General features: G+C 39.8%; 1 protein-coding gene across 1 annotated transcript; it reads right to left on the minus strand.

The window, feature by feature from the left end:
* Positions 1–10,394: 10,394 nt before the first annotated feature.
* foxd1 (forkhead box D1) lies at positions 10,395–12,414 on the minus strand. Its single transcript, XM_058617390.1, has one exon. It carries the CDS (start codon positions 12,202–12,204, stop codon positions 11,086–11,088), a length of 1,119 nt encoding a protein of 372 aa, XP_058473373.1. The 5' UTR covers positions 12,205–12,414; the 3' UTR covers positions 10,395–11,085.
* Positions 12,415–18,116: the final 5,702 nt, after the last annotated feature.

The raw sequence follows: 18,116 nt of genomic DNA on the forward strand, positions 1-18,116 counted from the left end.
ATCTGAAAGTGTGTTCTTGCTCAACATGGTAATGCAAGTTTAAAGAGCGAAACAGTATGCACTGGGACGTTTGGAATTTTCACGTTAAATCCCCTCGAAATGTGCCATTAAACATGTTTGCTGGTGCATTTCTCTACTAATCTCAACTGTTCTTTTAAACTCCATGAGAGAGAGAGAGAGAGAGAGAGAGAGAGAGGGAGAGAGAGACATAAGCAGACCATTCATCATTTCACTGCACTCTCCTCAACCTCTCAACTACTGACTTGAGCCAATTTTCACGAGGGAGTGAGAAGTCCAACGACTAACAAATGAATTGAGATGCATGGATTTATTTGCTCAGTCACATCCGAGCATCATCCCACCAGTGCCTGTATTTCACTCCTCTTCCCTCATCAACACACGGTAATCCTTCCTCCCCTTCCTCCAGTGGAAAGACACTGATCTGAGCAGCATGTGTGTGTTCATGCTGGACTCAGGCCACGTTCCGGACGCCCTGCCACCACCACCTCGTTCCACCTGAGCGCAGGGCGAGGGGAGAGGATGGAGGAGATCAAGAGGAGGAGAGCAGTGAATCAATTAAGCGACTGTAAAAACAACAAGCCTGCACAGGCGGGCGGAGACGTCACAGCTGTCAGGGTTCGCGCTACTGTCCTGCGTCCTGTCTGCAGGCGTCCAGGATTTGTCACGCTTGTTATTTACATAAAAATACCTTAATCAGAATGAACAGGCTCCTTTATAACTTCCAGGAAAGCTTTGTCCCCTTTCAAAGTATTTTCCCCTATCAGCTGTCTTACTTATTGTCAAAATTCTTAACTGTGTTTATCTGGCTCCTAATATCTTTGCTTTCATAACAAGACCTCGCTGTGTAATCCAGTTCTGTTGAAAGTTTCCAAATGTATTATTCTACCGTGTTTGAGTTGGCCGCTGCGCTGTGCATGAATCAGTAAAGAATAAACAACCACTGAAGAGCGTCCAGGGTATCGTTTGAGAAATGTCCAAACAGACAAAAACACAGACTTTAAAACAAATTTAGATATTGCTGTCTTCTGCTTCTCATGCAGTGAGACTACTGCTCACCAAAAAAACACCACCTCTCCAAAATACTGTTGGAGGAAGAAGTGAGCGCCATACACACATTTATATAGTTAGGGGGGAATGTTTTATCCTTCATTTGGCTTTCTGTTGCTTAATTGAAAGGGAAAAAAGGGGGGAAAATACAGTCAGAGAGTCTATATGAGGAACACCTGACCAAACACGGCACATTAAAGGCCAGCGCTGACCTCTGGGCTTATTTTCGTTTTGTTTCGTTTTACCCAAACAGTGCAGCTACCAGGTGCCCATGCAGTCTCTTACTCCTAAAATAGAAGAACAGAGTTTTAAGAGACCAAAGCAACGTTGTAGCCGAGTTTATAGAAACACTGAGGTCACACATTCAAATTCCTGCCTGGTGCCCACCCACTCCCAGAGAAAGGTTGGACTTTTAAAACAGCCTCAATAGAAAGAGAAACACGGACGTCCATTTCAAATGAGGACATTTTACATTTGTGTCTTGTGTTGTTTTGATCTTATTTGACACGGTTGCTTTACATGTGACATGGAGGACATCTTGTGATGCGTCATGTGATAAAAGATTAGATAAAAACTACCATGTGCTTTTCAGATATCTCGCTTTTCACACACGGTCATAAATATGTGCATGTATGTCACATGAATTTTCCTTGTAATAATTTACATCATTTAATGAAATGCAGTTTGTACGCATACATATGTAACTAGGCATTCGACCTCCAAATTGTCTTGCTACATAAAAATAAAACACACCTAAAGCGGCGCATGTTCATTCTAGTGCTGATATATAAGATATTTATTCATAACTATTGTTTTAATCTTTTATTCCTTCTTCCGTACATGGTGTACTGGTTCACTGGGATTGTTTTAAAGTGCCTTACAAATAAAGTTGGATTGTATATAAAATCCACTATGTGGTAGAAATCCTCAGGTTGTTTGAATCAATATGAATTATTACCCTTATATACCCTATAAATAATGAATAAAGTAAGACAATCCACTTGCTGCTGCTTGTTCCAGTCACACCATCACCATCACTGATTCATGGCCCGCTCACATAAATGATCCCAGTGAATTACCTCTGTTGGTTGGCGGTAATTAGTCTTGGTGTTTCGCGTTCGTGTGCACGGCAACGGCGGGTATGTGGGTGTGTAAAAGCCACTTTTCCCAGCTTTGCCGTGCACAAGAGGGCAAAATGGAATCATAAGTGAGGCACTCTAGGCATTGGAGATAAAACGCGTGAAGCCCACCATCCCAATTAGAGCGACTGTAGAGTCAACTGGAATGCATAAAGCGCAGTTCAGGTGATGATAAACACACAAGATGGACCTCTTCACTGTTTCGTGAACCGTCACGATTCACACAGTTTGAGCTCTTCGCTCCGACTGGTGAAACTCAGCCGGTGAATGTAGCCTATGTGCTAACACACGAGGTGGCCTGCATGTCAGCAGGTCTGCGGCTCCCTGCTGTTTTCTGAAAGTGTCTCCAGTTACTTGGCCAGTGGAGCCACTTCACAAATCCAACAGAAGTCTTTGACCACCCTGGAAATGAACCCCCCCCTGTGCGAAGCGATGCTTTGATGGCGGTGACTGAAGATGTTGTGACTGGAGTTGAAGGAAGTGCCCGCTGCCTTGGGAGGAAGTATCAAATAAAGCAGCATCTTTTTTTTCCACTTTGGTGCGATCTTGCCAGTTCGATGTTCCGTGTTGACTTTTCACGCTGATACTCCAGAGACACCAAGGGAGACTCTCAGAAAAGACCTTGCATGGATGTAAAGTGTAAAGAATCCTTTGAGAAAGTCAACATGGATATTTTACTAAATGGGTGTCTTGTGGAGTGGAGAGGGGTTTGGTAATATGGCACATTTAAACACTTTTAACTAATATTTTCCAAGAATATCCTCATTATTTCCTTATTTGTAACTGTTGTGACGCATCCCGTGAGCGTAGAATTTGGCTATTTGTTCTTGTCGATGTTATTATTCAGCCTCTCTTTTGGTCAAAAGGAAATGGACTTCTAACCGAACGGTTGCCAGTTAAAATCCAGTGACGAGTCAAGGGCAAGGGCTGCCTGGGCGCAGATAATAAGTGCTGCCCACTGCTCCTGTTCCAGGCTTGTGTGTGTTCATTATGGTGTGTAAAAAGCATGGGTTAAATGCAGAGGTCAAAATTCACTATCACTAATTGGTGTGTTTCCAAAATAAGGAAAACAGGCTCTGTTAAAACCAGACTGAGGGAGCATATGTGTTTATACAGCAGCAGCGTAGGTGCGGGCAAGACACATTTATCCCATGAACCTGACAAAGGACGGGGTTTTGTTTTTTTTGAGCAGAGGAATTCACTTCTGGAAGTTCGTGGGCACTTATTTGTATTTTCAGTCTCACTCTTTCAGTGCAGCGTTGCCGTTGCCTCCGTCTGTCTCGACATGAAACGAATCGCTTTGTGTTTGCAGCTCACAATGTTGCCAGGAGACACGAGATCTAAACAGCGCTATACTGAGAAACACAAGGAAAATCATGTGGGGCTGATGCGTGTGGATGGATGTAACATTTGTTCATATTTAAATGTGATGCACAGCAGTTTTTTTATGACAGCCACTTCCTTTCTCAGTATTTTGAGGATGATCTTCTGGAGTTTTTAGGTGTTTTTCCTTCCTCTTCCCCTGAGATGACACACAAGATTGACTGTAGGCCACCCCGAGGTGCACATGCAAACATCTACAGTGAAATACACTCAAATACTCCCATTTTCTGTGTCTCCTGTCACTCTTTTGCTCCCACACACTCAGTAACGTGTTGTTTTTCCACACACAGAGTCATGACGCGCAGGTCACTTGCCGACAAATGTGACTTTCCAAGAGATTTTCCTCACCTCGAGAATGTGATATATAGCTGTACAGTGTGCGATGGGGAAATCAAAGCTTTAGCATCCGTAATAAGTTACAGAGGCTCATAGTTTCCTCTTTTATGTGGCCTACATTTTGCCAAGGCCTATATTTGCTTGTGTGTGTGTGTGTGTGTCCTGAAATCTCTGGATGTAATTGTGGGTCAAGCTGTTGCTGTGTGAGTGCAGCACGTCTGTCAAATATCAAAACAGACTTGGGCAAACTTCCAGAAGCCTGAGAAGGCACAGGGACACCGAGAACGAGGTGGAGTTGCATATAGTGTGGCCCGCTCGGGCCCGACCACTTAAACGCTCAGCTCCAGCGCCTGTTTGCTCCTTGTGGAGATCCATGTCATCGGCCGTAGACACTCTGTGGTCAAGTCAATGAGGCAGAGAGCAGAGAGAGTGAGAGAGAGAGAGGAGAATGGGAGGAAAGAAATATACAAACAGTGGGGAATGTCCAGGGAGGAGAGGGGGAGGATATTTAGGGAAGGAAAAGTGAGAAGTGAATGGGCCTACATGGGTGGCTTTCAGTGGTGATGTTTTTTTTCCTCGTTTGAGTGACAAGGCCGTCGTCATTGAGAAATGTGTGACATAAAACAGGAGGATGCAGGCTGAACTTTTAAACATGAAGCTGTCTGAGGAGATTAAGCTTCTTGAAGCGGGCCACATACTCATGCAGAGGTTTTACAGGTTTGAACATAGTGCATTTTATGTTTTGCAACCCTCTGTTTTTGTGGCACCGACTGCTGGAAGTCTGTGTTTAGACACTCGGAGGAAATGTTTGGCTCCTGCCTTGTGTCGGCTGCAGCCGTTGGTGTAGATTACCTGTGGGTGTCACAATGATGAACGGGCTGCTGGAGCTCAATGATGTGTTTATGACCGAAAGGCGTTGTTGCATGTAACTAATCAGGCCCGGGGCCGGTAGTCACAAGCAGCAGTGGAAGCAGTCAAAGCTTCTTTGGCAGCGCCTGCTGAACGGTAACACAATGATGCTTAATGATGTGGAGGATGCAAACGGTCAGCGGATGTTGTGGTGACATCACACAGCTGCTGGACTCACAAGTCTTTGGAGTGACCAGGACTCGGTCGGTGGGACTTTCCAACTGGACGAGATGCCCTGGCTACATGCAGCCAATTTTGGGGGGGGCTCTATTTATTGTTGTAACCTAAGTAGGAGATGTCTAGGTAACCTCTGTACTTTGTTTCAAGTGGACAGAATAATAAATTTGCCTGTAACAAATGGTTTGTTTCAAGCCGCCTGTTATTTTATCATCACATTCTGCACAAGCGTGATGGATAAGCTATGGGCCCCAGTTGTTTGTATGAGCGGATAGCATGCCAAAGCAAACACGTGCAGGCCGAAAAAAGTGAAAAATGCAGTGAAAGGCAGCAACATAACTCTGCAGCAGATCCCAGATCTGCGGGTTCACACCGAGGTGAGACAGGCAAGATGTAGAACAAATAAAAACACCCCTGAAAGTCTTCATCTGAATAAATTATGTGCACGGATGCGTATGCCTGCACTTTATGAAGTGGTGAAAGCTCAGAGTTTCTCCCCGGGCCTGTCTGTGCCGAGGTGGCCCAACGCCAGAGACTTTCAAATCCTCTGTCAAACAGCACTTCATACATCTGAACAGCTGTTACTGGAACTGTGAGGCTCATCACTGCTATTTACTGTACACACTGTCACCAACACTCAAGAAAGAAAGAAAGAAAGAATAGCCCATTCCTACAGGTTAATAAACTACTACTTAGGTTTTTGACCAGTGGTAACGTGTTTAATTAATATTCACTCCATGATCATATTATTCAGTTTTTATCTACTTAGTGGAACAAGTTAATTTCCTCCTCATCTGTTCAAACCATGAGCTATGAGAGTTCATGGCAGCACTCAGTGTTGCTTCATTTCATTCGTGACTCAAAAATTGTTAATTTGCCTTTGAGTTCGAATGAGAGCTGGAAGTAAAGGACACAAAAAAGTTCCTTTCCTACTGGTTAATAAACTGTTTTGGGTTTTTTTTTACCAGTATTAATGTGTTTAATTAGTATTCACTCCAAGGTCAAATTATTCAGTTTTTATCTACTGGTTGAACATGTTCATTCCTTCTTCATCTGCTTAACTTTTTTCAAATTCTGCTCTAAACCTCGAGCCCTGAGTGTTTTTTTGGGAACCTTACTTTTTACAACTCAGGACAGCACTCGGTGTTTTCATTTCATCTCGCTTCGTTTCATTACAGACTCCAAAAATTGTTAACTTGCCTTTGAGTTCAAACGAGAGATGGAAGCAAAGGAAACAAAAAAAAGTAACCGATGAACCATTTTTCACTGAAGAAAGAAAGAAAGAAAGAAAGAAAGAAAGAAAGAAAGAAAGAAAGAAAGAAAGAGGATGAAATGGGTCAGAAAAAGAAAGAGCAAAATGATGGTGTTACAAAAGGGGAAAGTATCCAGAGCCACTCTTGTGTAGCAGGTCCTTGCAGCCCTGAGCAGCCTCTAATTAGGCCAGTATTCAGGGGGTGGCATTAGTTCCCAAACTTTTTAATGGGGTGGAAAGCAGAGCTCCTTTTAGAGGGAAGGATAAGTGTAGAGACCGTTCCATACGCTGAATAGCAGATGGAGAGATTCTACACCTCAGTGGGAGGTATTCACTCTTTTTACTCCTTTTTTTTATTCCGTTCCTCGTACTCTGATCTCGTCCAATTGCTCTCTTTTTTCTGGTGTCGCTCCTCCGTTTTCCATACATTCACTGAACGTTTGTGACAAATATAAGTTTAAAAAAGAAAAAGGTAAGGAAGAACAGCGAAGCTGAGCAGCAGCACAGTACTCTGTGGTTGTTATAGAGAAATAATAATAATAATTATTATAATAAAAGAAAACATTAAATTGAATTAGAACTTTTCTTTCGCAGGTTCAAACGTGAAAATATAAAATAAATGTCTGGTCCGTTCAACTTTTATTTATGTTCAAGTAACTTTTGAATTGGTTTTTAACTCTTTGAAACTTTAATATATTTTTTCTTCACTTATATTTTCCTTTTTTGTTCTATTTGATTTTTTTTTCGATTCTTTTTTTAATTAAAACACTTAATTTGTACTTTTTTATCTTATGGAAGATAAAATGTTTGCACTAAATGACTTTGCTATAAAGAATTTATTTGCTGATTGTGTTAACTCTTCTTAGTCTCCTCATGATTGTGTTTGTGTGTATTATTTATGTTATAATATATTATTTGTTCTATTATCCACATATAGCACAATAACAACATCCACATTAGCGAACAAGAGTAACTGAGAACGTCTTGCTGTGAAGTTGTACATTATTTTACATTTTATATTTTTACTGTTAAAGGTTTAACAGAGGAAAGGGAAATACTATTAACCTTAAAATGTTCATTTAAAATATCTATTATGCAGCTTGTGGTCATAGATTTAAATTTAACACGTGCTCAGACGTAAATGAAAGCTCACCAAAATAAAGGACAGGGAAAATTGATTTATGTAGCTTATATATATATATATGTTGTTTTTATTTTTTTTAATCCTTTCTTGTGTAATATGTCAGTTTTATTTTGTACCTGAAAATAATTTAACCTACAACTGCACCAGTTTGACTTGTTGCCTGTTAATCACACACTTGCCGCTGTCAAACAATAGCCAGAGATGACGAGGTCAGTGTGAGACTTCATATTCCTGAAGGATAAAAACAACGTGTTCACTGGTGTGCAGCTTAAATCAAAGTCACCACGTCTTTATGGCTTTTTCTTTTTCTTTTTCTTTTTCTTTTCGAGACGCAGATTATTCTGAGCGCCTTGAACGCACCAAACACATTTACCCAAATGTCTGCAGTGTCTTTTATGGGCTGAGTGTTGTGCTTTATCCCCTCTCCTCATGACCTGTGACCCAGCAGGATAAACTGCTAACTGAGCTTCAGTCATGCTCAAGGAGGCTGATGTCCACATGATCCGTGACATTTCATGAAAAGACCCCCCCCCCCCCACACACACACACACACACACTCCCCCCCCTTATTGTACATACTCTACCAACGACATCTCAAGACACTTAGTGATCATTCACCTGCAGACAGACACTTAACATGCATCTTTCTTCATAAAGAGTTGAATAACTTTATAATTCGTATTTTCTTCCCAAATATTTTTCCTTCTTCGTGAAATCCATAAAATCACGTCCGTTATTGCTTAACGAAGAACCTGGATGTTTACGCTTCCCTATAGGTCAAAGTGACTGTGTCGCCATCAAGATTAAATATTTATGATGTTTGTCATTGTATTAGCACGGTCAGGATGGCTGGCTGGATGGATGGATGGATGGATGTATGGATGGATGTATGGATGGATAGATAGATAGATAGATAGATAGATAGATAGATAGATAGATAGATAGATAGATAGATAGATAGATAGATAGATAGATAGATAGATTTTAAGTTAATTTTAATTAAATTATTCCACAAAACCAAAAACTACCAGGGTCAAAATGATTAGCCCCCGTAAGCACCCACCTTTTAATTGAGCCACAAACCACTGTTACGCAACGATGTGCTTAAAATCAAGTTAAAAGTGAGGGTTATCTTCCAATTTACACACAGTATAAAATCTATCATGGATAAAGTGCACGTGCACACTGTGTATGTTTTTAAATGTCCCTTGCTGTTCAGAAATTGCATTGTTTAGTTCGGCTCCTAACGATTATTCTCATAATGATTCATCAGCTGATTGTTTTCACTAATTCATTTTTGTGTGTGTTATATGAATGTATTCAGAATGAATTCACGTTTAAGGAGCTGACAAATCCAAGTTTTAGTCATAAAAAGAGTAAAATGATAATTAAAAAAAACACTATCGAAATACTTGATGACTAATTTAGTCATCAATTAGTAAAAGTTGCAGCCCTATAGTTATGTAGAGACAAGTATTGATAAGAAAAACAACAGCAATAATACTATTAATAATAATACTACAAGCTTTTATAGGACGAGTAAATCATAGAATTGAAATGATTACTCTATACCTGTGTTTATACGTACAGAGATAATAGACAATCATCAGTATCAAAGTGCGTAGATATAATCGATAGAAACTCACAATGTAATGATGAGACTCTTACTGTGAAAATCTACACAGGCTGTTATTGCCACTTCTTTTCTCTTTTTTTTACCAATATTCTTCTCCCCTTTTTAGTCTTTATTTATTTATATAAAGTACCGTGAATACAGTAAACGACCTCCTCCCCTGAGGCTCTGCCTCTCCTCACTGTCTTGTGTCTGACTCTCGTTGCGTGTTACATCATCACGCAATAGCCCGAGATGTCCTTCCGTGGCCTAGTGAACTGGCTCGAAGCTCCCCACACACACACGCACACACACACACACACTGTAGTCACGGAAGCAGCTGTGCTTTAACAGTATAGGACACACACACACACACACACACAGGTCTGACACATCACGCAGCATCATGGTATCACATGTGCTGCAGCAGCTCTGAGCCTCAGCTAGTGTCTCACTCAAGTGAGTCTTTAATTATTATTATTTTATATTTTTAATTATCTGGGATCATCTCTGCGCTCGTGCGTAAAAACGCAATGTGATAAAACATGCTCCTACCAATATCTGGGGCGACTAAAGGCCTAAGTGGCTGAACACTTGGAAAATCCACGATGTCTCATAATCTGTAGCGTCAATATCTCGTGCGTAAAAACCCAACTTTACCTTTTTGATTTTGCATGATATAAAATGCACGCTCCTCCTTATATACTGCCCAAATAAAGGCCAAAATAAAAGTGAGTGAAGACTTAAAAAGTGATGACTGTATTCAGGTGTTTTTAACCCACCAAAAACACCCACCACGCATCCATGCCCCATGCGCGCATGGGCCGGTGCATGGCGCACCATGAGCGAGCCTCCATTTTCCCTTTTTGTGAAACTGTGTCAAAATATGAGCAGATAATGGAATTCTGGAAGTTGAACGAAGGCTGACCAGCGCCTGACACCAACACCAGTGTAACCACCGACCAGACAAAAAAATAAAAAGTAATAAATACAGCCCATCTCACTCAGCCACTGTCTCCCTCCCTCCCTCCCGTCCATTCACTGTAATTATGAAGATGAGAGGTCAGAGATGGACGCGCAGTAACCAGTGCGCATGTTCCACAGTGAGCAGCGCCACAGCATCAGACAGTGTGCAACATCTGAACAAACAACGGTGGCAAATATAATGTATGTATGAATGTTTTATAGGCCCGTGACGCAAACACACACACGCGCCTCTCTGAACTGAAGAAAACATCTTTGTATCGCTCTCTCACACACAGTCACGCACTCGTTAATAAACCATAATTGAAGCACCTGCACGTGTTTATAAAGCAACATCCTCTGACCTCATTTTCTTTCTATGAGAATTAAATAAATGTATTTCCATACAAATTGTTTGGTTTTTTTTGCAAAACGGAATTTATTCTTGTTTAAAACAAACTGTGTAAAAAATATCACACTTGAATGACAAAACACTTGCCACCCCCCCAAAAAAGAAAATGTACATTGTTTTTATTACTGAAATAAACACACACTGCATATTATTATTATTATTATAAATGTAAGATTCTGCTTTCTGTGTCTTATAATACAAATCAAAACTTTAAGAAAAGGGTGTTTTGATTTTCCTCGTAATAAAAAAAGAGAACATGGATGTGTTTGACACAAATACATTTCAGTCTATTTCAAAAATAAAAAATAAAAACATGTGATCATTCATAACCTGTTTATTAAGTCAGTTTATATCCTGAGACGACCTAAACAGTGACTGGAACGAATCACTTCATGGAGAGTACAAGGGAAAAAAGAGTCCGTGGTCCAATAAAGTCTGATTCACGCCGAAATCTTTAAGAAAATGAACATAAATAGCCTTATATGTATTTGAACAGCGTGAATATAGAGAGGCACACCACGTGTTATTTATTTTTCTTTATGTCCATCATTCAGCTGCGTGCTTTCTAATAAACATACAAAAATAATCCTACCTTCAAAGAGAGGAGGGAGGGAGGACGGTTTTTGATTTGTTGCTGCATGTCTCTCGCTCTCTCTTTTTTTTTGTTCTAACTTTTGCTGGGAAAAGTTTTTAACAGCCGCTGGTGCCGCTCACCACTCTGCTGGGAAAGTTTTCAGCCGGGTGTAAAACAGCAGCTCCGGGGTGCACGGTCTGTATCTGCGGCTGGCCGGACAGTGGAGGCCCCAGAGAGGAGGGTAAGACCGGGACAAGGGAGGGAGAAGTCCTGGAGGGGCTCAGTGAGCCGCCTATGATGCTCTCTATGGAGAAGGGAGAGCGCTGCACCGGGGAGCTGGATTTCTGTAGCGGGGCTCCTGCGCCCGCTGCTGCGCTCAGGCTGGAGCTGAGCTGCGGGTAAAACCTACTACTCCTGGCTATGTCCGTGGTGGTGGTGGGCATCAAAGAGGGAGCGGGGATAATGGTTCCCGTGTGTGAATGTGAATGCCTGGAGTGATGGTGATGATGCTGCTGCTGCTGCTGCTGCTGTTGTTGCTGCTGCTGTTGGAACGCAAAAAGCGCAGAGTGCGTGTGGTAGGACTGCAGCTGGATGCCGTATCCTCCGCAGCCGTACGGTCCGTACCCATACGCGGCTGCGGCGGCTGCGGCTGCGGCAGCCGCGGGAATAAAAGTGTTGTGTTCCCGCAGCAAGTCCTGCTGCGTCTGCTGCCGCTTGAAGCGCTTCCTCCGCCGCAGAAAACTCCCGTTGTCAAACATATCAGCCGACTCCGGGTCCAAGGTCCAGTAGTTGCCCTTCCCGGGATTCCCGGGCTCCCTCGGTATCTTCACGAAGCAGTCGTTGAGGGACAAGTTGTGTCTGATGGAGTTCTGCCAGGCCGGGAACTTCTCCCTGTAGTAGGGGAAGCGGTTGCTGATGAAGTCGCAGATCTCGCTGAGCGTGAGTCTCTTCTTGGGGCTCTGCAGGATGGACATGGTGATTAAGGCGATGTAGGAGTAAGGAGGCTTCACCAGTGTGTTCTTGCCCGCCGGCTTGTACGTGTCCCTGGAGGAGGTGGAGGTGTCCAGGCACGGAGGAGGAGAAGAGCCGGCCAGGAGGATCCCATCGTGCATCTGCGCCACCTCGTCCACGTAGGAGCGCGTGTGGCTGTCCGCGTCCTCCCCTTCGCCCACCACGTCTATGTCGGTCTCTTCCGAGATGATGGAGGCATCCGACATCTCCGAGCTCAGAGTCATGGCTCACACCGCTTCCCTCTGGACGCCACTGGAGGAGAGAGGATGAGAGGAGCACCAGCTGCCCTGCCCTCCCTCTTCACAAACTCATCTGAGGAGGAGGAGGAGAGGAGGAGGAGGAGGAGGAGGAGAGGAGCACGCGTCGCCGCTGTTTTCTCTCTATTTCCATATGCAGATATATATATATTTTTTTTTTATCTGATTATTTTCTGTTGCCGACTAACGAACGACCCCCGTGGATGACAGGCAGAGAAATGTGCAGGGAAACCTGCGAAAAGGGCCAAACCTAAATCACAAAGGGGGAGGATCCTCTCTTTATTTATACCGCGACAGTGATCACATGGTGAGGAAACGTCACCAAAACAGAGAGAGAGAGCGAGGGGGGGAGAGAAAGAAAGAGAAAAATAAATAACAGACGAAAAAAAAATGAACAGTGAGTGTTTAAAATAAGTTTGGTGTGGCCTGCATCCATTTTAGTGGTCATTTATGGTCCACATATAAGTCATCATCTGAAGCTTGTGTTTCACCTCAGTGTTTGCTGTAAAAATAGGATCAAAAAGAAAATGCAGGAAAGTTAAATTAGACCGCGAGAGAAGAAACTCCTGTGAGATTAAAGTGAATATTTACATTTTTGACATAATGATTTTTTTATTGATTTTCCTATGCAAATAAATCATAATGTCATATATATATGATGTGAAATGGCTATATATGTGGCTATTACAGAGATGTTTTAGGTGTAATTCATACAGTTAAATGCAGTATTTATACAGCAATTATACATTTTTTATGAATGTAAAAGTAAATTGTATTTTAAGTTTAATCTTTGATAGAAATATCAAATACAATTTTCAAAAAATAAACAAAATATAACAATGAGCTAATAAACAGTGTGAAGAATACCTGTGAAGAAAAGCCATCAGGTGCTCTTCAGCATGAATGGCCTCTGTTGTGATATAGTATCGAGCCGTGGAGTGCGTGGTCCAGGCTGCGCTCGGTTTGCGTGATCCGGTAGTTATCTAGATTATCCGCGAGCCATTTGTAATGGAAAAGAGTCAGCTGTTAACTCGAATCAGTCACGGGTCACGCAGAGCATGCAAGAGCCACACATATAAGGCCTGAGTGCCGTGAGTCTGCACCATCATGCCCCTGCTGCTGCTACTGCTGCTCAGTGCGTGTGTGTGTGTGTGTCTGTGTATGTGTGTATGTATGCAGTATTTTATATTGATGGGTAAGTGGCTGCTTCTGTTTTTTTTTTAATATTTAATAAAAAAATATCCAGATTTATAAGTGTAAATTTTGAGTCAGGGTCAAGTGAAAAATTACATTTCAAATACACCCGGTAATAATAATACTTAATTAATAATAATAAACCTCTATATAAATCTACATGTATTTATTTATTTATTTAAGTGTGTGAAACGGAGCCAAATGATTGTTTTTTGATTTTTTCAAAACAGATTTTAAAAAAAAGCATAATAATAATAATAATAATAATAATACTAATAAATATCGTGTTTATTTCTGTTTTACATTCACACTATCATGTAGCGCTTAGCTAATGTGGCAACTTCATGGTTGTCAACTTCACTGAAAAATATTTTTAAAAGACAATTTTTCCATTTTTTTTATTGTCAGAAATCACACTGGATATGATACTGTGTTTTTGTTTTTTTCTTTTCATCAAAACTTTAAACGCAGCAAGTACATCTCTGTTGAGTTTAACTGAATCATTAAACTATTTATTTATCTGTTTTCCTCCCATAAAAAGTAAAACAAAACAAAACATCCTTAATGTGGCCGAAATAAAAAGCTAATTGAGACGTATAATTTAATAATATATAGTATATAAACTTATTATGACTTTCTGTCTGTCAAACATGTTGCCTTTAGGTGCTGTGAGGCCCTTCAGCTACTTCTCAGCAAGGTTTTCATTTCACCAGCGCCATCTAGTGGTGAATACAGTTAATAAACAGTTAGAGCAGCGTGGATAGTAGCCTCCATCTGAAGTTACTACTACTAACAATAATAATAATGATAATAATTGTTGCTATTATTATTGTTGTTGTTGTTGTTGTTGTAATAATAATAATTATTATTATTAGTAGTATTAGCATTAGTATTAGTATTAGTAGTAGTATTATTATAATATGTCTGTCTGTATTTTATTATATTATATTATATTTTATTAATAAAATAACAGTATTTTATTTATACGTTGTATGACTAAAGGGATATTTCTCAGTAAAGTATCTTAAGTTATTATTATTATTTTTATTTTTTATTATAAAACAAATATACAGTACTTTTTTATGACAAGTTTGATTAATGCGCCTGTTATAGTCAGCAGAATAACATATAACATTATTAAACTTTATATTGATTATACTGGTTCTAATAGGTTCTATAGGTTCTAAAAATACATTTTAAAACTGTCTAATGTGAACTTTGTCAATATTTGTATTTAACTGTCAGCTGTAGGCTTTTATGTATTTTGCAGAACTTTGTGTTTTTTTAAAAAATGTGCAAAAGCTTTACTTGTTTACCTCAGAGAATAGTTTTGTCTGATCACTTATTGGCCACAGTTTATATGGATCATAAAGAGATTGTGTGATTTCCGTTGAATGCATCAAATAAAAGCCCAACAAAAAAAGAACTAAAGGAAACTCATGTCAGTCATATGGGTTTATAGTTGATGATTAATAATTTTAAATCCGAATACTAAACATCAAACGCTGAGGCCACAAAGAGCGAAGAATGACTCATCAGATCTATGTCATGAGTTATTCCAATTGTTGAATGAATTTATAACTTTCTAACATTAAAATCAAGAATATTTCAGCATCATGAGGTTTATGTGAATGCACATAATGACATGAATGAAGCCTGGTGGAGTTTTCTTTCTTTCTTTCTTTCTTTCTTTCTTACTAACTAAAGCATACATGGTAAATCCCTTTTTTATTTTAGTATTCAATTGCTTAGAAAATATTGGCATGTGGACAAATTGACTTGCCCACCCCCTGGTGTGAGACATCTCTACCACCCATCACCACACACACATACACCTCCACCACTGTCACAAACATGGTCAGCCAGTTAGAGGCAGTTTAGGATCATGTGATTAATGTTTATCACATGCAGACAGGGGCGAGACAAAGGACAACACCACTAAACCACAGTGTCCATATGAGGAGCATATATGTTAAATACAGGCTTCTTTGGGGGGTTTTCTCTCCATTGCTGTGAACCTAATTCCCCACAGTAAACGTTCATATATTATAAACAGTCTGCTGTTTTACTTTGGCAATGATTATGTTCCAAACATTCGTCCTCTACACTCTCTGTTTTTCACATCTGTGTATATCAAATGTCGATGTCTGTGCATTTACTTTTTCAGTGCTTCTTGTATTGCATTATATCCAGACATGAGGGGATACATTGTTTACAAATAAAAAGTGAAACATATTGTGTATATTCATGTATAGCCTCTGCGACAAAAGTGCAGGTTCATGACATTGCCTGTTCATTATTAATTAATTAGTGAAAATACAAAAACCAAATTCTAACGAAGGCACATAGATTACGCAACTGATTATGATTATTAAAATATGTCAAAAGACACTCATAAGTGTTCATTTATTTATTATTTAATTTGGTTTGCCTCCTGATATTTGAGATTAGTAGATTTATTGAACATTACAGGAGGTTTCAGTGACAGTTCAGCATAATCTAAGAGGCATTATTGTGTGTTTGCCAGCTTCTGCGTTGCTGAATTTTAGTCCACACAGATTACAATGTGTCAATACAATACACACCTTACAATGCATCTCCGTTGCATATTGGCTTCCACTGAGTGTAAATACACCTCCTTATCTTGCAAGGTCAACAGTAACCTGAAATAACCTGACCTTATATAACTGGTAACGTCTTTCTGTCTATCCAGGTTGTACTGCAGGAGCTGGTTGAGGCAGATAAGACTTGAGGACAAGCACGTCTTTTTGTGGTATAGGTGAAAATGGCTCGAGTGTCCCACATGTTCATCTGATGGACTTTGGACTGAGCTGCAATGTTGCAACAAATTCTATAGGAAAGTGTCTGGCTTTTGCTCTGATTTACCAATGACTTTTACATTTAAAAAGACGATTCTGCTCCTCATCCTCACATCTTGTATCACTGCTCGCCACATGCCTCCATGGAGCACATTGTGCTGCAGCTGCACAGAGCTGTTTGAAATGTCCCACATGCAGGACTGACCAATTTCAGGCTTCATTGTTACTTAGAAATGAACAGAAAGCCAGGAAACACACATCTGTTTATTGTGGTGGATCTCTATTATCTGTCATCTTTATATTTCCTCTCTCTCAAGGATTTCATACAAATGTGTTTGAAAAATGGTTCCAGAGAATTGTTTCACCATGAGAGGGTCAGGCTTCCCTAAACCTAAACAATATTCTTTACCTAACTCCTTATCTACACTCAACCCCTTTGGACTCTGATTACACTTATCGCATGTATCTATACAAGATTTATGCAGGTATTATTAATTGCACGGAAATTATTCCAAGATGTTTACTAAATTTATAATTTTAAGGTTGTTAAATAAGTGTATTGGAACACATTGCTATTCTTTATTCATGTTCGCCAGCAAAGTACAACAAGTTCAATTCAATTTGATTTGTATAGCGCCAAATCATAACATATCTCAAGGCACTGTACATAGACAACATCAACGAGAGCAGAGATATCATATCATATCATATCATATCATATCATATCAAATCATATCATATCATATCATATCATATCATATCATATCATATCATATCATATCATATCATATCATATCATACCATATCATTTTTTACAAAATCAAGTATCATTCCTGACAACGGATTTAATGGAATAGAGAGGTGGAAAGTAAATAAAGAAGTAAATCAAATAATAATAAGAAGAATAACAATTAATAAATACATAAATATACATAAATACAAAAGTAATAATAAAGGAGAAAACAAGAATAATAAAAAATATTAAAGTAAATATTAATAATAATACATATTAATGATTTAACAGTAAACAATCCTCTGAGTGCACTTTTCAAATACCCAAATACATATTAACACAAATCCATCTTTGGGTAAAAATGTCCATCTTCATTTGTAGGATGGCAGTTATTGGTTCCATTATGTAGACCTATTTAAAAGTCTCTGCTGCCACTGAACTATCGTTGGAAGTTTCACAAAGCGAGTGGGGGGTTCGATTCCCGGCTCCGCTAGTCTACATGCGATTGTGTCCGTGGGCAAGACACTTAACCAGCTGTACCAGCAGTGTGTGAATGGGAATGAAAGATGAGTGATAGAAATTGGGTGTGAATGGGTGAATGGCAAAAACTGTAGTGTAAAGCAGCTTCGAGTGGTCATCAAGACCATACAAGTGATATATAAATACAGACCTTTTAATTGTAATTTATGATGGTGATTTTTGGTATCAAGACATATGATATGCTCTGATCTGCTTTTTGCCTCCACAACTATACAGTGCATGCATTTACTTCAGTTATTGATGACAAATGCTCGATGAAAGCGGCACAGTGATGTAAGTAGAAGAAGACAATGGCCCACTGCATGTGGCCAGTGGGTGCAATAGTGAGTTAGATGTGGCTTGATGCTGAAATTCTTGCTTCTAGATAAAAGACAGACAGAATTGATTAATTGTACAGGGTGCACACTTGCTACAACATCATTATTGGGCTATAAATGTGACTGGAAATCAAGTTGAACATGTATTTTGTTGTCATTATACTGAAACACAGGTCTTGTCAGTGAAGCTGAAACACAGAAAACATGCTATATAAATCTTGCTGTGTGCTAGATTGTAAATGTGACGTTTGTTTGTAATGTGCTGAACTTGTTTCT

The sequence above is a fragment of the Solea solea genome, chromosome 19 (genome assembly GCF_958295425.1).
Source record: "Solea solea chromosome 19, fSolSol10.1, whole genome shotgun sequence".
Lineage (NCBI taxonomy): Eukaryota > Metazoa > Chordata > Actinopteri > Pleuronectiformes > Soleidae > Solea > Solea solea.